This window comes from Tympanuchus pallidicinctus, unplaced genomic scaffold, assembly GCF_026119805.1.
Source record: "Tympanuchus pallidicinctus isolate F22 unplaced genomic scaffold, pur_lepc_1.0 scaffold1, whole genome shotgun sequence".
NCBI lineage: Eukaryota > Metazoa > Chordata > Aves > Galliformes > Phasianidae > Tympanuchus > Tympanuchus pallidicinctus.
Window position 1 is genome coordinate 49,421,085 of NW_026294618.1, and position 22,413 is coordinate 49,443,497.

Here is a 22,413-nt window from a genome sequence, read left to right on the forward strand (position 1 = left end):
AACCCAGGCCATTCTATGATTCTATGATTCTATGAAAAACAATATCATTTAGATTTCTTTGAAGGTTACCTGAAGAATAAAAAAAATCACTTCAGTAATTGTACCCGCTACCTGCATTTTTCCTTCTGAGAGCTCAAATCTGTCTGTTTTCAGCTGAACAAGGTTATGAACAGATTTTAGAAATTACTAGAGACATCTGACTTTTATCCAGAAGTAGATTAACAACAAATGAGACTATTAGAGAGTCTATCTTGTACCTGTGCCTAAGCCCTAAGGACTTCTAATATTTCTAATTTTCGCACCAACACATTGTGAACGAACCAGCCCAGAAGGATTGGTCAACAGCACAATGAATAGCCTAAAGATTGGTTCAGGGAGTCCTGCTTCTGTGACCTGGAAACCAGGCCTCAAATTCTTGTTATCTAATTTTATCTATTATAGGAATCCAGAGATGGAACTGCACTTTAAATCTTTCTAGTGCACCTATTCAGATCTCTGCAGAGCAAATGAGACAAAATAATAAAGACCTTACCTGACCAAACAGATATGAGGGTCTGAATGGTCTCTAATTTATCCCAGTGATAAACGCCAAGAAGTTGTTACCTGGTTCCATTATTCAGCTCCAGAAATAGAGCCATTCTCCATAATAATTCCAATCCATAATAATAAATAGAAATATTGCTCACCAGACAGTGATATATCCATATGACATATAAAGTGAAACTGAAATGTTCCCTGTGTCCCAAATGTGTCAGACTGTGCCTGTTGACAGCAAGACTGTTCTGTTCTTATCTACGGGCAAGTTTAGAACTAGAGAGATGCACAGGCAGATACTTTTCTGTACCTTCCCACTGCCATTAATCTGAAGAAGATGTGAAATCCAAATTCAAATAATTCAAATTCTGGGGGCCAGCTATTACTTTCTCTTGGGGAAAATAAAAAAAAAAGTAATGTTGCATGAAAGGCAACACTTTGATGTGTGCGCTTAAAATGGCTAATGGTTTTACTTCCAGACTATAACTGAAATTCCCAGCTCTAAAGCAACTCTAAATTGAAAGATAATTGTAAGTTGTATTAAAGACATGGAAAAAAACGAACCAAGAAGTGAAAGGCTTTTTTTTTTTTTTTTTTTTTTTTTTTTTGTGCCTAATATTTGTATTATTATGTGGGCAGCAAAATTTCTTTAGTCTTTTCTGGTATATAGTAATAGCATAATAGCATCATACAACCATTATGATTCACAGAAAGGGAAATGGCAGAATTATCAACTGATTAATCTAGCTCAAGAGTTTTCTGTTTCCTACAGCAAATGCTAACTTATTTTCCCAACTGACGTAGTAAAACCAAATCCCAAAATAATGCTTTTTACTTTCTATATATATTCGTCAAAAACTCAACCTTAATGGTTTTCACATAAAGAAATAATGAGGTAATTTAAAATCAACATTCTTTTCATTATGTAGAAAATTGCCAGTGTTTGTACACGATATGTTCCTATATTTGTGAATATATGTATTTCTTCAGTATTAGCTTGCTGTATAAAAAGTAAAAATGGCTTCCCCTGCATTCTTGAAAATAGAAGTATTTACCTACATAAAAGCTACAGTATCTGAAGAGCATGTTTTCAGTATTAAGTCAGATGTTGGAAAGGAAAATAATTTTGATCCATGGTTGGATTTTTAAATGATTCAGAAAAGTGTCATCTTAATCCTGAAAATTATTTATATGGAAGATTTACTTGTAGGTTAAGATTCCCTTAAATTTATTTTGATAGATAGATGGAATTCCTCTCTGGATCCAGAAATATCTAAATCAAATGATGATTTTTAAAAATACTTTTAGTATCTATCTGAACAGAGTATGCTTTATTCCACTTACAATGAGCTCCTAAGCATATAAGCCAAAATGGGGAGAATAAATTAATAACAGCCCTGAGACATTTAAAAAAAATATAAGATTCTTAATTTTACAAAACAAATTCAAACTATATATGTCTGTGCAGAGCATAGAATGTTGCAAAATGTTCATTAATTTTAATTCTTTTTAGTTGCATTTGTCTAATTAGTGCTAGCATAAAGATGGAACAAAATTGTTGAAACAACTCTGAGATTCTCTTTCTGAGCATCTTCCTGCTCTGTGCATTGATAGGTCATCCAGTTACTTACATTTTCAGAATATGAATATTTCTCAAGGCCATAGCCTCTTTTACTTCCTGTGTCTGTGCTAAAACATTAGACACAAAATTGAGCTCCCCCTTACTTGGTCATGGAAGACTGAATAACATCTAAGCAGATTTCAGCAAAGCAGTCCTCAAATCTCAGTGATGTATCTTAGAGCAGAAGTAAGCCTTTCCACTTTTTAATGGAATAATAAAAAAAATCAGTATCTTAAAATCTCACCTCAGCACAGTTTAAAAGACTTAATTTTGAGAAAATAAAGGTCTCCATTTTAAGATGACCTTGCTATGTTACTGCTAACTGGAACAGAAAATTAGATACACCAGGGAAAAATTTTGGTCTAGTTGGAATGATTGTTTCCTTATTTCATTTCATGGATTCTAAAGCAAATAATGTTTAGCAATTGCTGGAAACATGCACAAAGTCACCACAAAATCATTCTGCTGCCATCAAATGGTAATACCCCCCACAGGTTCTCTGCAATAGCAAATCCACATAGTGGGAGATCATATATTTGTAGCCCATGCAAACAGCAGGTGCTGCAAAGCTTCATCCCAGCTAGGGTTCCTTGCATGCACATCAGACACTTGCAAGACCTCTACAAAATTTCTAGCATCTCACCTCAATCTTAGCTCAACAGCTTTTTATGTGCCTCCTACCCTGACTCTTATGGCAGCAGGAAAAGAGAAGATTGTATACTTACACTGCAAATTCAAGCATGATAAGTAAAAAGAATATTTATACATATTTGTGTCAGTTTCATCCACTTCCCTTCAGCTAACAGAAAAAAAAAAAACTCTTTTGTTCCTTGATTAACCAGGGCTATATCAATGAAACAGAAACTGCACCTGAAAGGACATTTATCTGCCTGTTATTACTTTTCAAATTACCTACACAGTACTCACAGAGCTTCTGTTATACTTAAACATGTCCCATGGAAACCCAGTGTTTTCAGATTTACATCCACACTGTCCCAAGTCATATACAAGGCACAAAACACTGCTCCATGTATACTTAAAGGTATTCAGATTTGGATGTATTTGCCTCTCGTCTTCTAATATATATCTTCCTCCAGCCCACTATGAGGTAAGATCATACTACTTTTGCTTGAAAGAAAGGAAGCAATGAAGCAATAAGTCAATAGTTCCAGTCATACTGGAAATCTGGCAGGAGACAGAACTGATCCCACATCTCTCCTTCTAACTTTTGGCTCATTACATCTCTACATTGTGTAAAGTTTCAGCAAAATACATCACAGATTTTCTCTGAATGCTACTGTTTATCTCCTTTGCCTGCCTTTTGAAGGTGTTTGTATACATTCAATGTGTGTATAAGGTTTCTTTCAGTTTTTGTTTTTTTTTTTTTTAATCTTGGATTTTAAGTATATCAAAGCTACAGTTACTTTCTTATTTCAGGAAACTTTCAAGCAGTTCTCTGAAGTTTCTTTAATATTAATACAGCAACCTCAACTCATATCTTTGCTAGTATAATGAAAAGAGATAGAGACGTCCTCTGCAGATTTTGAAGTTGATAGTCCTTTCTAAATTTTTAAGAAAGCTTTGGAGAGCTACTCAGTTATTCTGTGTATATCTTTGCAAGATTTTACAGGTTGTTATATTCTGGTCAAAGGCCTATTCATTATCTAACCTCTCTTTATTAATTTCCTTTTCTATTATATCAATAGAGTGCAGCTTCAGCTGTAATTAGATAGGTACTAATAAATAAAAAATGCATACTTTCACTTTTATTGAAGATGAACATTTACATTACAGTCGATATTTCAGCCTTACAGATTACACTGACGATATTCTTATGGTCACAAAAATGATAATCTTTCACTCACTAACACAATTCATCCCCAGAAAAGTACAATGCATTCCGAATGCTATTAAACTATTATAATGGAAGATGAGAATAGATGCAAAGTGTATATAAAATAATTGAATGACTAATAGAGTGCAATATTCACATGGTAGAATACTGAAATAGAAGCAGGCCATTAGACATTTGCTACTGTAACTTAACCCTGTTGTGATTAGAATGAAAATAAAAGCACAAACAGTACAAAAAGAAAAAAATAATCAACTGTGGCAATAAGGTAAATGAGACTTCTATTTTCATCAGTTTGTAATATATATTGGAAGGGAAGGGAAGAAATGGGAGGGTCAAAAGTTAGACAGAACACAGAATTTTGATCATCTCTTGGCATTTTATTTGTTAGCCCTTAGGGCAGGTGCCACGCGGAAGTGTGAAAGAAATTGTGTAGGATGAAATTCTTAAAAGAATTTACCCACATACTGCATAGCATCCTGTGTACTCCCCAGGACCCACGCAGACAGGCTGCCTTTGGCAGAGTATTGGAGAAATGTTAAAATGCCTTTAGGGTTCTTCCACCATTAAGAACTATGACAAAAGCTTCACACCACATAAGCAGACAAATAAAACTTAAATAAGACTGATGTCTCATTTACAGCTGAGCCTGTTTTCAAGTTCAGATCAACAGTGACCTCCCACTCAAGCTGCTGATTAGTTCAGGAATGGTATTATTAGCTTTTAAGGGACATTCATGAGACATCCACTGGAGGAAAGAAATGAAAATTGGTTTCCAAATGGTCAAGTTAGATTTTTTTTTTCCTCCACTTCCAGAATTGCTTTCCCTGGTGGACTACAATCTGACAGTCCTTTGGTATTCTATCCTCAGTGGGTGCTGTTCCAAACCACTAAAAAAGTGGGAGATCATTAAGTATCTAGAGCTTATTAAGATCTTCGTTCCTGTGATCAAGTGCTGAAAACGCCTTTACTAGATTCTGTGAGCATAAGGAAAGTGTTATGGAAATGAGCTTGTCATGGAAAACACAAATTCTGGGGGTTGTGTTATGCACAGCACACCTTTGAACAGGCGCTACTTCTCTGCAGAAAAAAGCATAGGATAAAAAGTGCAAGAAAAGCAGAGCTAGATTCATATTATTGAAAGGTGAGGAAGATAACTTTTATACTGAGTAAATTTTGATGATGGACATGAAAAGGAAAGGATGAAGAGCACAAGCCAGTAAAATTATATTTGTGCAAGAAATCTGCTGAGAATGAGTAGTCTGTATAGTCTGAGTAGTCTGCTGGGAAGTTCACATGCTTCATATCTATGTCCAGAAAGTTGTTGATGAAATACTGGTTAAGTCAGTAAGAAATGCAATAGTTTATAATTCCACATCCTACCACTTCACTGTCACAGAACATAAACAAGTTGGAAATATTTTTGCAACCAGAAATTAGTGTGCAATTTACTAACTAAAAATATATGCTGTTTCATTTAAACATGCTCTACTTTTTCAGTCGATAAGACACTGCAGTTCTAGTGTTATTCAAAATCATTGAAAATATTCTCTCCAATCGCTGTGAGAATAAACGATAATATTTCTACATTTGATATAGCAGGAACATTTGATTCCTCTAATTAAAAGAATGAAAGAAAAGGAAATACTGAAAGCAAAGAGCAAGTCCTGACTATACCTGAAGACAAGAAAGTATTTTCCTAAACAAAATTCAGTGATTTAGCAAACTCCATGAAGATAACTTCAATGAAAGATCTAAGTGGGTGTATCTACCTTTTGAAGAATTCAAATTATTCAGTTATACAAAGTGAAACAATTCTCAACAAAACCTTAAAAATAACAAGGACTGTGTTTGTACCAAGAACAATAGTGATTTCAAAGGCATTAACTTGACAGATTCAGTGAGTTCTCAAATGTAAAAGAGTAAGTGGTAAAAGTAGAATAAAAATAGAATTGATGTAGAAAAAAATGGTGGGATGTGATGTTCAAGAATATGACTGCAGAGCACAAATCCTCTAAAAGCACAAACTATTAGTGGAGTTTTCACTGACACTAATTGAATTACTGAATCTGTAGGAAGGATTTTTCATTTGTATATTCCTTAGGGACAGTTGACAAAAACTGTTTTAGGTTTTAGTGAGGAAACTAACATGACAACTATTACTATGAAGCAAGCTTTCGAAAGCACGCTGAGGATACTGAAGGTTTTATGACATGATCCTGCAAAATCACAGACCTTAAGACAGGGTACAGTTCTTCATGAAGTGCTCTAGGCTTTAGGATTTTAAAATCCTCATTTCTCTATTTGAAGAACACACAAAATATTCTATTTTAAAATGCATTCATGTTCTATTTTGTGCTTACTTGATGTTTACATAAATAAAGCATATTCTAAATGAAAATGCACATACCTGTGTTTTTGCTTATGTTACAAGTTGAAAACCGACAAGAGAAAGAGGAATGCAGTGTACAACTAGGAATTCAAAGTTGTAAATACTACATATTTTTTAGCACACATCATGCAATTTTGTTCTAACTTGATCTTAGATGGCTATACTTATGACAAAAAAAAAAAAAAAAAAAAAAAAAAAAGATGTATGTGATTTTATTTAGTTTTGGTTTTTAGTCTAGGGATTGATCTTCACATTATACAGTGCTGCAGGCTGCTCAGGTATCTGAGAAAATGAGTATTGCTGGGTGGGAAACAGATCTAGGAAATTTTTTAAGGATTTACTAATACAAGATTTATTTTACCGTTCCTTTCTAATTGTAAATGCAATAAGCTAATATTAATCATAGCCATTTTTTTAATGTCCTGTGTAGCTACAGAAACGAGAGCTGAAATGTTTCCACAAGTTTTTGCAAACCTCCTACAGGACAAGAGGAAAGGTCTTAATTCCTGCTTATTCATGCAATGACAAGATGACAGGGAGAAGTAAAACTGGCTGAAAATAAGATTCTTGAGTAGGAAATGACACATAATAGCATTATAAAGAGGATTTTTTGCTAGTTAAATAATTTCACTTGGAAAATTCTTCCTCCAGCAGACTACAGTTGACAAGACAATTTCTCCAATGGAACTGATCTACACCTATTTTAAGAAGAAGATAAAACCAAATTATCTGTCTGCCCAGGAATTTTCAGAGAAAGAAGGAAAACCTGAAAGATGAAATGATGTTCATATTTGAAAAGTGCTAAGAAAATGTAAACGGATAAATAAAAATAATAATGGTGAAAGTGGCTGAGTTTGCAGATACAGGAGATATAACGTTAAAACCTTACGTTTGTAAATAACTATTATCATAGAATCATAGAATCATAAGGGTAGGAAAAGACCTCTACGATCACCAAGTCCAGTCATCAGCTCATCCTCGCAATGCCCACTAATTATGTCACCTCTCTTTGAAGAGGATAGTATCTGCCAGAAGTGCATGTACACATACCAGCATATGTGTGTGAAGTGCAAGACAGAATGGGGAGCAGGAAAAAAATGAACATATTGACACCTGAAAGGGAGAGGAGAAAAGTTTTTCAGCACTGTCAAATCACTCTTTTTTGAAGCAGCAGAAACCCTTGTACCTCAGAATGCACACTGTACTACCAAAATAACATTTTTATCAACTTTAGTAGGGGTTGTGACACACAGAGATTTAGAAGCATTAGAAGCTGCACCAGGTGATAGGGTAGAGTCAGCCATACAGTCATGTAGCAGTGCCATGCAGAAAAAGGCCACAATTGTCAGAGACCTTTAGCTATTAATAGTCACAACAATATTCTTGGTGAAAAAATAAAAGAAAAGCAACTGGAAATTTTTGAAGATATGAGTATGGTTTTTACACCTCGTGAAATGCTCACAATTTTAACTCCTACCATGAATGATAATACGAAAAATCTCTAAGAAGAGAAAGATTTAAAGTTTTTCTTGAAAACAAACTAAAACAATTGAAATAAGTTATGCTGATTTCAAGTTACAATTGCTGGTTATATATTGAAGTTTAAAAATTATGAAGTAGTTAGCTTGAACTTTATCATACATGTGATGTTGCCTTTTTGGGATGTTAAGTTGTTGTAATATGTGTCATATATGCTTACATCCCCCAACTGACTTCACTAGGAATTACACAGATAAATCTGAGGCCAAAACTAACAACTAAGGTTCTAGCCATTATAGGAGGAAAAAGTCCAAGTAAAACGAGGATCTTAACATTTGAATAATGTGTAAAATTATGCGTCTGAAACAGTAAAATAGTTACCAGAAAACTATATTTATGGTAATTGTGTCAATTGTGAATTAGTAGAGATTGAAACAAGATTTAGCCTTCCTGACATGCACAGAGAACCACAACTTAAATCTACATAATAGAATAAAGGAAAAAAAAAAGAGTTAATTTACATACCAAAGGAGGCTACAAAAGCTGAGATTCATTGTGCCTTTGACAATTTGACTCCAGGCAAAGGTACAGAGATACTTTTGAAGTTGTGAGAACATAAGCATGTACAGGCAGTAGCAGGTCTTTACTCATTACATATTTGTAAAGGATTTTTTAATACTATCTTTGAAGATAAAAAAAGGAGACTTCTACAGTGAGAAAGTTTTTCTATGCCTGGCATTTTGTATTTTCGTTCTTATGGAAAATGATTTCATGTAGTACCAAGCAGAACTTTCAGTCCAGAGACACTGTAAAACTGATTCTAAAAAAAGCTCAAAGGAAACGCAGGACTCAAGTGGGAGTGGTGCTTATTGAGGACTTAAAACCATAGCTTTTTCACTCAGATTCCTAAGGGTAAAGCAAACACTGACCGTGATTTGAGCAACTGAACTGTCTTGATTATAATTGTTATATAGGGTAGATTCAGTGTATGAAACAGTTTTGAATTAAAAAAAAAAATCCAGTGCTTTCTACTGCTTTGCTGTTTAGCATCTGTGTATACCTTACATGATCTGTTCTGTTAGTTTAGCTCTTTTTCTCAAAATCCAGTGAGTTTGCATATTTCCACTCAGTGATCGAAAGCCTAAACTGTTCTATCTTAATGCACGAAAGATTTGTATAGAGAGACAGCACTAAGACCAAAATATGAAATAATCAGAATTTTGAATGAAAACATTTAAAGCTGCCAAGAGAATATGACTGTGGGATCAAATGGATGAGAAGCATAGCTAGCCATTCATAATTTCAAGCTAAGTCTTTAGGTGTAGTAACTCTAAAGTTCATCTTTAGAGTTATCTACTTCATGTCCTCTGTTCTCAGTGTGATCTTAGCCATTGTTGCTGTTTTTCATTATCTATACATCTGCAACTGCTGAAGACATATCAGTATTCATTTTCAGTAGTTCTTCATAAGTTCTACTCAAATGATGCTACATTCTGGCAAGGCAGGAAATACAATTGCTGCTACTTTTTGAGTAACAAACCCAAGTTTTTATTAAATGCTTTTAAAAATTAATATTTTAAAAAATTAATTTGAAAGTAAGAGAACATGTGGTAAGGGCTACACTTTTATACTACTTTCTAACAAATTCACTTTTATTTAAATGAAAAACTATGATCAAGCCATTAGAGTTATTAATAATCAGCCAGTAGAAATCAGTCTCTCATTTTCATTCTTTTTCCTGGAAAACAACTGCAAAAATAATATTAAAATTGCTGCTTTCAAATCCATATTTCCTGTTTGTTGATTTAAATCATGATTAAAATTGGTGATTTAAAAGGTTTTTCAATTATTTTAATTTAAAGCAATCTACCCTCTTCTGCTTTAAATATCATTTAAGCTAGTAAAGTGAGTACTGTCCACTACTTCAATCTGCTTAAGCAGAGCAGAAACCAGCCAATACTGGCATCAGAGAGAACAGGAAAGCTTTGCCATTCCCACAAGCAGCTGCCCTGCCTTGCAGAGGTCACTTACAGTTTCCCTGTCCTCAGTGTGTCCTGGACTGATGCCAGACCTGCATTATGAAATGTAGTTTAACCTAAATCAAACTCTGCTCTCCAGAACAGAGCTCAGATTTTGAAGGTTTAATTATGGCAGCAGAAGCAGCATGAATCCACCCCTTAGTGTTTACATTGTAGGCAAAGAGCAGAACCTCTCAAAACATTTATAGACTTTTTTCTAGGATTAGGTACCTGATTGGCGCTTTTGTGAATCTAACAGGTTGCACAGATTTCATTTTGGAATCAGTGGGAGCTGGACACACTTATAATTTGAAAATGTTGCCAAGATTTTATATCTCACTCGTTATGTAAGTAACCATAAAAATATTCCAAATGCTGCTGAGCAAAAAGATATTTAAAAAAAAAAAGAGTAATAAAATAAATGGTCCAACCTGTATTCACACCATTAACACACTCATAAACACAAGTTAGCTGTGCACAGTCAATTTTTAGACCATGACAGGGCAGTGTCACTGCATGTTAGATTATGCTCTGTTTACATGTTCGAAGACTTCCCACTCTCCATAGCTAATTTCGCTTTCCAGAGGGATCCCTAAAGTAAAAGTCTGCAAGTCTCTGTACTGATTAAGCACGCATGCATAGTGTTGCAGCTGTGAGTAAAAGTGCCCTCTAATTTTTAAGCCTGAAATTTAGGTTAGCAAATTTGGTCACAGGCCTGCTTGCCTCAGGCTACAAGGTGCCAGACAGACCAATCAGCTCAGGTGTTCAAAATATAGGCAGAGGGAAATCCAAGTTTTGAGGAACTTCAGAGAGAATACGCAGCTTCTGTTACCCTGGAAGGTTTACATTTTTACAGGCAGTCCTGAGTTTTCTTTTTCTTTCCAGATAATAAGGCTGTTGACTTTACTTTTGAATGGGAGAAGAATGATTGCTTCAAAAAGTCATTGCCAAAATTATCCTGTTTTTATTTCCTCTTTTCTCTGCAGAAGGCAGTCTATTTTCTTCTTTGTCAACACTTGAGGCATGAAAAAGATTATATCCTTTCATATTGCAAATTGTCTTCTTGCAAATAAATTCTATATAAACTTTCTAAATCTAACAGTCTAACCAAAGGACAGGAAACATCTCACATGACTTAATCAAAATGAATGATAACACCGAATAATCTAACCTAATTCATTCACCTAGGCTGCTTTTGCTGCCAGCAGAACTAGCAGCACTTTGTGAATTACCATGAAAAGTAGCCAACAGTGACTTTGCTAGTTATTGCCTACTGAAAACTATTGCTAGTTTCTGGCCATTGCCCTCTGCAAGTCTTTATCACTTTACCTGCTGGCTTTTGCACATTATTTCCCGTATTTTTCAGGTTTAATGTATATTCATTTTCAAACATGCAGATCACATTAAATCTGCTTTTTGAAATGTTCTACATCTTAAGACTTTCAGTAGTTATCAAACAGCCAGAGACGAGGACCAAAAGTCACAAGCTAATTTGGAGTTTGTCACTGACAAGCTGCCTGTAGCCTCAGGGCTCACCTGTCTTGCAGCCTACTCTGAGAAAATGTGTAGTCGCATAGCTCTCAGCAATAAAATAAGGACCAAATTGTGACTCACTGACACATTTCAGTTCAATGCCTGCTTCTCTCTTGCTCCACTGGGGAAATAAATTGTGGCAGACAAACAGCTGGAGGAGAAACCTCATCTTTCTACTCTCCTCACCTCTCTGGAACAGATCAGTGCACAGTCTCCAGTGCATTGAAGCAAGGAGAGGCTCTGAATGCTTCTAAGCCTCTGCTCATTCTTCCATGTGTGGGAGGAAAATGTGCCAGAGGATGGCCATCAGCTTTGCTCTGCGACCTGCAGTAGACTGGGCTAGTAGAAATGACCAAATATAGGGCAGTTGCTGCAGCTATCGTACACATACAGATAAAGCTGTACATTGATACAAGCCATTTCTCAGAGCAACAAGGGTTTCTGTATTCATATTTCAGTGGTGGCAGCTCTAACTGTGTGTGCCATAGAGCCCAGGCCAATCACTGTTCATAAGCACAGCGTAGGTGCATAAATAGATACCCCTGTCTTTCCAGGCAAGCTCCTAAGAGGTCATAGAAGTCTTTGACATTTATAGAAATCTCAGCAGCAGCTGAAATTAGTATTAATAATAATAATAATAGTAATTATTATAAATAATAACTACTACAATTACTGAGAGCATTACAAAGACAGAGTAGTCATATCTCTACTGAACTTTTATTTGTACACAGTTGTATGGACTTCCAGCTTTCAGTAGTGCAACTCTGTGATTGCAGTTACATGTAATATGAGAATGCTGAAGATAATCCCTTGGAATCTTCTAAATATTTACCAGCAGGATACCTAAGTCCTGGCAGCTTTCTCAGGATATTAATAGGTTGCTGTCTTCACAGATTACTTTTTGCCTTTTGCCAGGTATACTTCACCAGTAAATCTGAACATCATGCAATTTGTTGTTATGATAATGTAGAGGCAGCATGTGAGTCTTACAGTTCAAGGAGTTGTTGCTTTGTGAATACATTTTTCAGTGAAATTTTGTCATTGTTATTACAGTGAGGTCAATCTGAAAGAGCACTCCATCAAGCCAATGTATCTGCCTACCATAGGCCATGGCATTGGCTGTCAGAAAATATCTTGAGATGTGTGTCAATAGTATCAATGTGTCCAAGCTGAACAAGCTTGGCCTTGGGCAGACCCAAGGCCTGCATGGCTCCTTACACACTGCTATATACACTCTGATATGTCAGAATGTTACTCCATGGACAAAGAGTGAGATGTGGCTGACATTACAAAACAGAGGTTAGAATTCCAACCACTTTGAGCAAGGATTTTAAACCTAGGGAAATCATTAAGACCTGAGCAAATAACAGACTGAGAAAAAACAAGAATAATTAAAAAAAAAATAAAAATCAAAAAGACATTATATAAAACAAGACATACTTTTTTTGTTTGTTTGCTTGCAGAAACTGTAAGTTGCTGAATTTTAGACCTAAACTTTCAGATTTATTTGTGACTGCCAGGAGTAGCCCCAGAGGAAAATAAACTGCAGTGGAACATTAGTCTCAGGCTGAATTCTTAGTTTTTTACCATGAGTACAATTTCCACCTCATGAATGATGTTTAAAAATCAGCCAATCAACATAAGCCTATTCCAAATATACAAAAGAACAGCAGCTAGTCTCTAGCGAATTTGCCTGTCCTGCTGAAAGACGGGTACTGAGGAGCTGATTGATGCCTCTTGTCACCTAAGTCTACTGATTTGCACAAAAGCAAAAAAGCAGGCATTGTGACAGCTAAGGAGCACTTGTAAACACTGTGAAAACATTTTCAGATCCCACGTTCGTTGGGGTTTTTTTTTTAGGATCTTTTATCTTCTTTCTTTGATTAGCTAAGTTATTGAAAAGACACTTTTAGACTAAAAAGTCATTTAAGCTTGCTACAAATTTCAAAGAATCTTGATATTTGTTACTTTGTTTTGCTTGGAGAGCATTGCAAGAAGTAATTCTACAATGCTCCTCTAACAGTGATGGTGTTACTGTACACATTTTGGAAAACAAATGTAATTTCATAGATTTCCTGATAACAACTACAAAGTAATCACTGTTTTCAACAAAAGCAATTAAGAAATTCCAAATAAACTAGTGCAAGCATTGGGATTAGGGCTGTCACACAGAGATACGTGTTTTGGCAGTATTTGCAGCCAGAAGTGGCTTATAGATCCATCCAACTGATGATCAGAAAATCATCCCGACATTGTCTACTTGCTGTGGTTAAGCAGACATCAGACAATGATTGTACAGTTTGACATATTTCTAACATGAATTTTTGGAAGACAACTTGGTTCACTCTCAAATACTGCTTAATACAAATCCTCTTAAAAATAATAATTAAAAAATAGAAGACAAAAAGTACAACTTTGGTACACTAAAATGCACATAACCTTGACAAGTAGAATAAAAATAACTTTCAGAAGAATGTTTTAAACTTTTGTGCCTGTTTTTTTTTTGTTTGTTTGTTTGTTTGTATGTTGTTGGGGTTTTCTGTTTTTTTTTCTTTTTTCTTTTTTGTGTGTATGTGGTATCATTGTTAAATTCGGATAAACAGTCGAGTAATCCACGCTGAAATAAAAAGAGAGGAATGAAATTGAACTGAAAAAATCGGTATTAAAGAAGCTGAGTTTTAAAAATATTCTGTCTCGCTGTGGTTGATAAAATATTGTTATGCATCTACAATGTTATTTAAATATGAATGGTCAGGAAATATTGAAGTACATGAAATATTCATACTGTAGAATATGTATTTATAGGTTATACAACTGCCTTTCATTCTTGCAAGCCAAACTCTGGAATAATCATTTCAGTACAACTTTCACTGACTCTTTTAGAAGTTTACCTGAATAAGGGTTGAAGGACAAGTAGCTTTCACTCTGCATTAACCTGATGTGAAGTTCACAAATGCTCTGTGCTTCATAAAAAAATCAGGGCCAATAACTAAGCTCCCTTGTTTATACTTGGGAAAATTTCTGCCTGTTAGGGACCACCAGTGATTTACCTGAGAAAACAATTAACAGTGGAAACACCTGGCATTCAGGCATTCCTCTTTCTTGTATCACTCCAATGGAGCTGCTCTGCATATGAGACTAATGCTATTTTTAGAGGTGTACAAAAAACTTGCTTCTGAAACTGGTAAAAATTCTGCCTACAAGTGAAAAAGGAAAAAAAAAACCAAAACAACACACTACAACCCAAAGACAAGAAAGAGAGGAAGAAAGCAACCCAACAAACAGTTGAAATGATCCTGGAGTGAAAGAACTGTATTCTAAGAGCAATAAATCATATTGACACACCAGCTCAATTGCACTGTCAAAGTACATATCATTTTTGGTTAATTATATTTGAAAATAGTTACCGTACCTTCTGCTGTAACCTCGGCCATGATGATGATGGTAAGAGATACTCTGTTAAAAAGGTCAAGATCTACAGTGGCAGCTTAGATAATACCTCTGGGTTGCTCACTCTTGCAGGAGCTGCAGAACAAGCAGGAGGGAGGTACTCCACTTTTTCTAATTCTGTTCGTTCTTCTTTTGTGCCCCTCTGAACTTTCTCTTTCCTCTGCAGACTCCTGCCCTCACCGAGCAACCTCAGGCCTTCCAGCAGCAATACTTCAAGCTCAGTCTTAAGTATCAGCCTCTAACAAAAATAGCCATGCCTTCCAGTGAGTTTTCTCTAATATCCTAAGAACCATGCGCATGGCAAACAAACAGCAGAAAGGCTCATCTCTAAACAGGGAAGGAAAGCATGGAGAAGCAGCAAAAAAAAACCCCAACAAAACAAAAGATCTGGGAAAGAGCTGTTTAACGCTACTGCAGCCTCACTAACATAATTGCTGTTCTTTGGGGGGGTATGTCAGGAAACATGAAATATGGAGTTCAAAGTAACCTTATCCACCCCAGCTCAACTTTATTCTTAGCACACTCAATGCTTAGCACATTCTTCCTGGCCTTATTTGGTTTAGGGAGGGTCCTACACAGCTTACTGCTGACTAAGGGGGAGGGTAAATTTAGGTAATTTTCTCCACTTTGATTCTTAATCACAGTTACAGAGCTAATAAAGACACCATTTTAAACCTATGAAATTGTTAACTTCTTTTATTTTGATTTTTTGGAAGACTCTTGATGTGCTGACATTAATGTACATACTTCTGAAGTTCATCTAAGTACTACTGAACACTTTTGAAAGTATTAATAGCTTATATGCAGCAAAATCACCAAGATAGTATGCAAAAATATTATGGAAAAACAGATTTTTCACAGGTCTAATTCATAAGAAACATTAAATTTAGTACAAAATATTGGTGATTATAAACAAGTTTTTATAAAGCTGTAAACAAACTTAGAAGAGTAAAAACACTAACAATTATTATGAAAATAATTTAAAAACTTGAGCAATCTATTCAGAGCATTGCTTATAATTTCACACTTGTGAAATTATGTTTGTGGGCAGAGCTTGAAAGTGATTTTAGCAGAAAAGTGCCCTCAAGCCAGCATGCTTCTACATAAATGTCATCGTCACATGAAATCAGAAACCATCTTGAACAGTTCTTACTAGGGAACCTATAGTAAGCTCTTCTCTGCTACAGAGGCTGGCATTTGCACTTCTCATCTTCCCTCCAGGAGATATAAGCACTTGGCTCTATGGCAAAGTACAAGGAAAGGAATATGTTTATCCGGAGCACAAGAGGCAGAAATGAAGGCTCACTGAACAGTCACCATCAGGACTTTTCCTTCTGCCTTGTCACACTTCAAACCTGACACAAATAAAAAAAATGATAGCCATTTTCTATCCAAAGCTCAGAGACAAAGCTCAATTCCCTTCTTCCTGATGAAATTTGTTACATTAAGCTTTTATTACTTGGTGTTCAGTATTCAGTGTGTTCTGATAAACTCCTGTTCCTCCCTTCACTCTTTTAGCCTGTCCTCACTAAGGCTGACAAAAACATTTTAGAAATAAACATATTCATTTGAAAAATGCTCTTTCATGAAAACCTAAATGTTCTATGGAATTATATTAACATCAACAGAACAGCAGATAGCTCAGTGGTTAGTAAAGTGTGTTAGGATGTGTGATACTAAAATAAAGTCCTTGTCCTTAATTACTTCCCTGTCTTCAGCTGAATTAATTCCATTTTATGTGAACAATTACATATGTTGGGTCAACTGTATTTTGACAGCTAAGCTACTAGCATGAGGTGGGAGGAATATTGCCTCATCAAGCACAGAGCTAATAAATATTGCAAAGTCAAGATTGCTTCCATTTGTATTACCATTCAAATAATGTAATAAATACTTGGGGTATATTACAAGAGAAAACTGAATAAAACATTCATGTCTGAATTTTGTCCTTATGTAGCAAGATCCTGAAATGTAAACTATATACAGGCATGTATGTTTGTATGACTGAATGTGTTGTCTCTCCTTCACTGTTTCCATTTCAGCTTCTACCACTTGCACTCTTGCCTCCATGCCTTATTTCCTTTATTGCTATTTTTGCTCTGCCCTCATTCACATACTGATATCTGAAACCAAAATATAAGAGCAGAGAAAGTGAGAGAATACATCTGGAAATCAATTTTACACATCAGCCCAGTGGCCAGAAAGAATTTCTTGGCAGTTTCTGCAACCTCTGCATTCTTTCTAGATGCAAAACACTCACTCTGGAGGGAGGCTAAAGCTATAGTACACAAAATACCTTACAAAAAGTATAGCTCTAGGCAACTGCATTGAAAGTTTTATTTGTTCCCTCCAGGGAGGTCAAAGTCAAGGCAGATGGGTGTAACATTTATTGGAGATAATTAGTTTGCAAACGACCAGGTAAACAAGGTTCTGCTGTTTGTTCATGACCCATAAGATTCATCATCTGAAAATTATAGAGGACATTATATTTCTTCTTTAGATGGTTGGGCAAGAGAAATTCTCAAAACTAAATTTAGGCATTGTTAAAACTTTAGTTAAAATCTGAAGTTTAGCATCTGGCTCAAATTTAGGAGCTTCTTAAATTCTAAACTGTGAAATCCACATTATGCAGAAGGCCAAGAGAGTATCCGTACAGATCTTCAACCCTAACATAACGTATGTAAGCTGACACAGAATGCATTTTGGTGGGATCCATCACTGTTTAATTGGATAGGACATCATCTTGTATAAAATGCCATTTCTCCCTCCTTGTTCATATTTTTAACCATAACAAAAATAGAAAATATAAAATTACTTCGGTTCTTACAAGCAATATACAAGCTTGGACTTACAAAATTTCTCCTCATTTTCTTCCCATCAGGTCTCAGACACAATGGGGAAATGCTCTTGGCTTGAGTCCCTTCTCAGATTCCTGAGATATAAAAGTCTGTGTTAAATACAAACAAAATAAAGATTTCTCTTTATGGCTTTCTGAGTAGAGAAAACAGTCTTACTAACAGCAGCTATGTACTGCTACAGATGTCTGTATGTAACCATGTGCCTTGATCTCAGATAATGTGTATTTCAGCGGAAGTCCTAACTAATGAATCAAATAAAATCATTTATTTATTTGAATATTTTATCTTAGGAAGAGTCTGAGGTTTACTGTTTCAGAAGTTGTACTACAAAATCCTTTTTATAGATGAATCACAGACTCACAAAAATACAAAATGACTTTAGCTGGAAAAAGTTATGTTGTTCATATAATCAAAGTAGAAATATACTGATGTTTTTTGAGATGATTCTTGGGTTGCCATCTTATTGAAAAGGGAATAGAGAAAGTACACCACATTGAATTACTGAGTGTTAAGAGGGAAGTCTTTTGTACTGATTTAAGGAAGCATTAAGTAAAATTGTTGGTCAACAAGCAAATTTAGAATGAAATTTGAGCTTGTCTTCTAACGCGTTACTGAGGAATTCTTGGAGTTCAGCGCTACGAAATCAAACTAAGCAAAAGCAAAAGATTTGATATGTTAGTGCATGTTCAGGACTTCAGGGTCATGGACAAGATACTTAACCTTACCTCCCATATATATTATGAATCCTGGGAGTATGCTGTAATCAGAAATAGTCAGCAATTATCTGATAAGAACAAATACAGGATGGAGGTATAAAGCTAGAGAGGAAGTGAGAGGTATGCAATCTGGTGAATAGTAAAAACACATGCAGAAGCAAATAGAGGATTTGAATTACTTCTGTTGGTGAGCCTATACACCCATGAAGAAAAATACTAGTATTTTGGTTGGTACTGGATGGATTTCTCTGAAGTAGGCATTTCCAGTCTTTTTATTGTTGATTTTTTTGTCTGTTATTTAGGAGTGAGACTTTCATTCAGCTGCAGTGATAAGACTCTGTTTTTCATTATAAAACATGAGCAGATTCAGATTCTGACGCCCTTGTGATTAGTCAGAGATATAGTCATTTTGACCTTCTATGGAGCATTAGTAAAACTCTAAAATAATTGTTTTTCTTTCATGATTAATATTTTATGAATGAGAGTTACAAGATTTTGGGAATCAATATGACAAAATTAGACTTATTATGGATATACTATAGACATAGAACAAAAAAATCTAGGTATACTGTCTGATTGTGATTAAATTTAGCAACATTTAAGCATTGCTATAAACCATAAATTGTAAGCCTTCTGATAAATCAGTGTGAATCATTTTTTCAGTGAGAGTTAGATACATAATACTTATAAACTCCTACTTTAATGTGTAGGAGACAATTAATTGAACACCATGGTAGATCTGTCTTACATTTAATGTCAACTACTGACAGATGAGTGCAGAATACAATTATGATTGTTTCTCTCTGTAGGCTGACTGCTCTGAATTCAAGTCAACCTTTGCTGGAGGACAGCTGACAGGTATACTGGGGTCACATCACCTTGGCATTCCAGGCTCATTAAGGGACATTTCACAGGTTAGGTTTCACAGAAAGAATTTTCTCCAAAGCTACATGATAAAAAGTCATGATACAGAAGAAAATATCTATGATACTGAGTGTTCCACTTTACCATAGACAATACTCCCAATTATACATAACACTACCAAATTGCTGAAGTAACCAGTCTGAGTGTGACATTCTGATTAATCATTTCTAACATCTAATAAGGTCCACTGATTATAAAACTGTTTAAAACCCAGGAAACAAGATTGTTACAAGATATCCTTTCTCTGATATATCTGTAGAGAGACAGTGAAGAAAAATTAGTATGGAGCAACTTTCCTTGTTTAGGTGTGTTTTCTTTAAATCTACTGTGATACTATGAGCTAAATTCAGGAAGGGCATCTACTGCAGCATGTCAACTTAGATAAGTTTGAATGAGATTTAGCAACTCCATATTTTGCGCCTTGTTTTTTCATTTAATCTACTTTATTTTTTCTATTTTAAGAGAGAATTTTCTTATTACAATACTTGTGGCTTTACTTTTACACCTGGGAAATTTTCACAGAAAGCCTCCAGGGTAGTGAGGAAGGTATATCTGGAACTGAATCCTTTTTAATATGTAATGTTCAGAAAGTCACTTTAATAGTCTTTTTCTATAGAAAAAGTTGCATCCAAGGTTAATGTTGTACAGAATACAGCAGTGGCCAAAAAATAGAAACGTGGGCTGCTGTTGACAGAATATCGAGTGAGAACAGTTCTAGCATCCTAACAAACTTAGAGTGCTTCCTGATCAAAAATACTCTTTCAAAGAAAGATGACTACATGCCTTCTGATATATTTTTGTTTGAGAAGAGGGGGAAAAAATGACAGTGCTTTCAAAACTTTGAAAACAATTTCCTATTTTAAAATCACAAGACTGAGAAGTACGTAGGTCCCTCCAAAAGTAGTGCCACTTACTTATTTCCATGGAAACTACAACATAAACAAAGAGTGCAACACTAGTTGATAGGGCACATCCTCAGCCATACAACACTCCTTTTCAAAATAACCACCACTATAAGCTATGCATTTCTGACAGCAATGAACAAGACTGCATGACAAGCTGTGCATCAGAAGAGGTGACTACTGTTGCTGTCACCACTCTGCTGAAACACACCATCCACTGCCTTACTGTGCTCACATCTACTGTTTGGTCTCCATCAATGTTCAGCAAGTGTTGATGAATGTCAGTGGCTGCCACTTTTTCCCATATGGAGGAATTCAGTGACACACCTTTGCTTCAAAAGCACTTCCCTGCCAGTATTTCATTCTTTCAGACCACCTCTCTGCTGTCATCTGTCACATGGCAACAAAATGTCAGGGGATATTGGCGGGGACGCCATTGATATCAGGGGCCAACATAAAATATAGAGAGCATTACTTTTGAAGCAGCCCTAATTCATCACAGAAATATATGTAGCAAAATAAATGAGTTACTTCTGAGCACCAAAATTCAGACCCAACTCCAAATTTACACTGAGACTTTTCAAGTTTGTCTCAGATCTTACTCCTAAAAAAAAAATCTGCAGCAACCAGCATTATTATTATTATATTATTATTATTATATTATTATTATTATTATTTTCAGATGCTCATATTTGAGCATACTGGCAAAAGCATTCTAAAAAAGACAAAGAAAAATACATGTTGCTGTGCCAACTACCTTGAAAAATAATATGGGGTAAAATTAGTACTCTACATATCCTCTCTAGTGTAAACTCCACTGGGGTAGCTCAAGACAGTCTACTCATTCTGACCTTAACAAACAAGGGGAAGCCTCACTTTATTTTCATTTAGCTACTTATCTTCTGCTTGTGGCAAGTCATTATGTTATTATACTTTATGTTCCATTAAGTTAAATTATGTTATATTGAGCTAAAGATTATGTGTTAGGCACACAGGCTTTGACTTGTCCCCCTCAGTCATATTAGCAAAAGATACCCCACAAAAATAATTCCAGCCAAGGCCTCAAGAGTATCAGATTTTAATTCTCCCCTAGCTCTTCTAAGAAAAAACACTAAGGATTTGGATTCCCTGAATAGAAAGAATTTTCTAGACTAAACCAACAGCACTATGGAAATAAATTTAGATAATAAAATTTGTGTGTCTTAACCATTCCCTGCAAATCAGTAAAACTTCTCCTAGATGTCCCCCCTGTGTGAGAGTCAGATTATATCTCTAAGTGGTCATGAAGACGCTTTGTGTCTCCTGGGCTATTATTTACAGAAGATCTTTCTTCACTTTCACACTCCATGTTTTCCTTGGAATATCAGAACTTAGTACAGTTATGAATTTCCACAGATGGGATAGATATCAGCTCCTGGAAGTGAACTGGCAGCTATGTCCAATTGAAAATAATTCTTCGACTCATGTAATACGAAAGGCAGCAGCTGTGATTAAGTCACAGCAGCTGTGACACAAAGTCTGCCTTCCACTCAACAGTACACAAATCTGTGCCAGAAAATTCTCAAGAACACTGGCATCTGTTATTCGTCACAAGCATACAGAGTGAGATTGATACAGAAGAAAGGAGAAAAAGGTATAAAGAACTATAGCAACTATCAGCCATAGGAAATACATTGCATGGCATCACACAAATTTATGAAAATATAGAATATTAAAGGAAAAATATTTTCATTTTGACAATAGCTGTAATTTTTCTTTCTGTTTCCTCTTTTTTTCTCCCTTATTCAAGCCACAGTCTTGGGCAGATCAAAGTCAGAATTGCAGATGAAGGACCTGCTTTGTTATTATCATTGTTATCACTACTTAAAAAGAAAACCGAAACAGATTTTTAATTAGGCTATTTAGACTTTTTACAGAGCATGAGTAAAAGATATTAATTAATTAACTCAACCCCGTCAGTGCTGACAGCTGCAACTGCACTGAAAAAAGTACTTCTGAAAAATAAAGGATCTTTTAAAAGCAGAAATAAACTTGAGCTTTAATGCCTTTATCACTCATCATAGCAGGTATATACTAATTTTCCTTGAATAGTGTTACCATTTGTCACTGTCAATCACATCAATCACATGCTGGA

The 22,413-nt window shown here is 35.3% G+C and overlaps 1 protein-coding gene across 21 annotated transcripts in view; it reads right to left on the reverse strand.

Moving 5' to 3' along the window:
* Positions 1-22,413, reverse strand: part of TRDN (triadin) — a 207,337-nt gene that overhangs the window by 184,583 nt on the left and 341 nt on the right. For 12 of the 21 annotated variants that reach the window (XM_052677590.1, XM_052677527.1, XM_052677483.1 and 9 more), the window contains exon 1: positions 14,842-15,381. The exons of 1 other annotated variant lie outside the window; for it this stretch is intronic. In XM_052677590.1, the coding sequence (XP_052533550.1) occupies positions 14,842-14,863 (22 nt within the window). In that variant the 5' untranslated portion in view covers positions 14,864-15,381. Of the gene's footprint in view, positions 1-14,841; positions 15,384-17,731; positions 17,827-22,413 lie in introns of those variants that run through there. 8 more of the 21 variants (XM_052677537.1, XM_052677464.1, XM_052677571.1 and 5 more) reach the window with 5 other exon arrangements.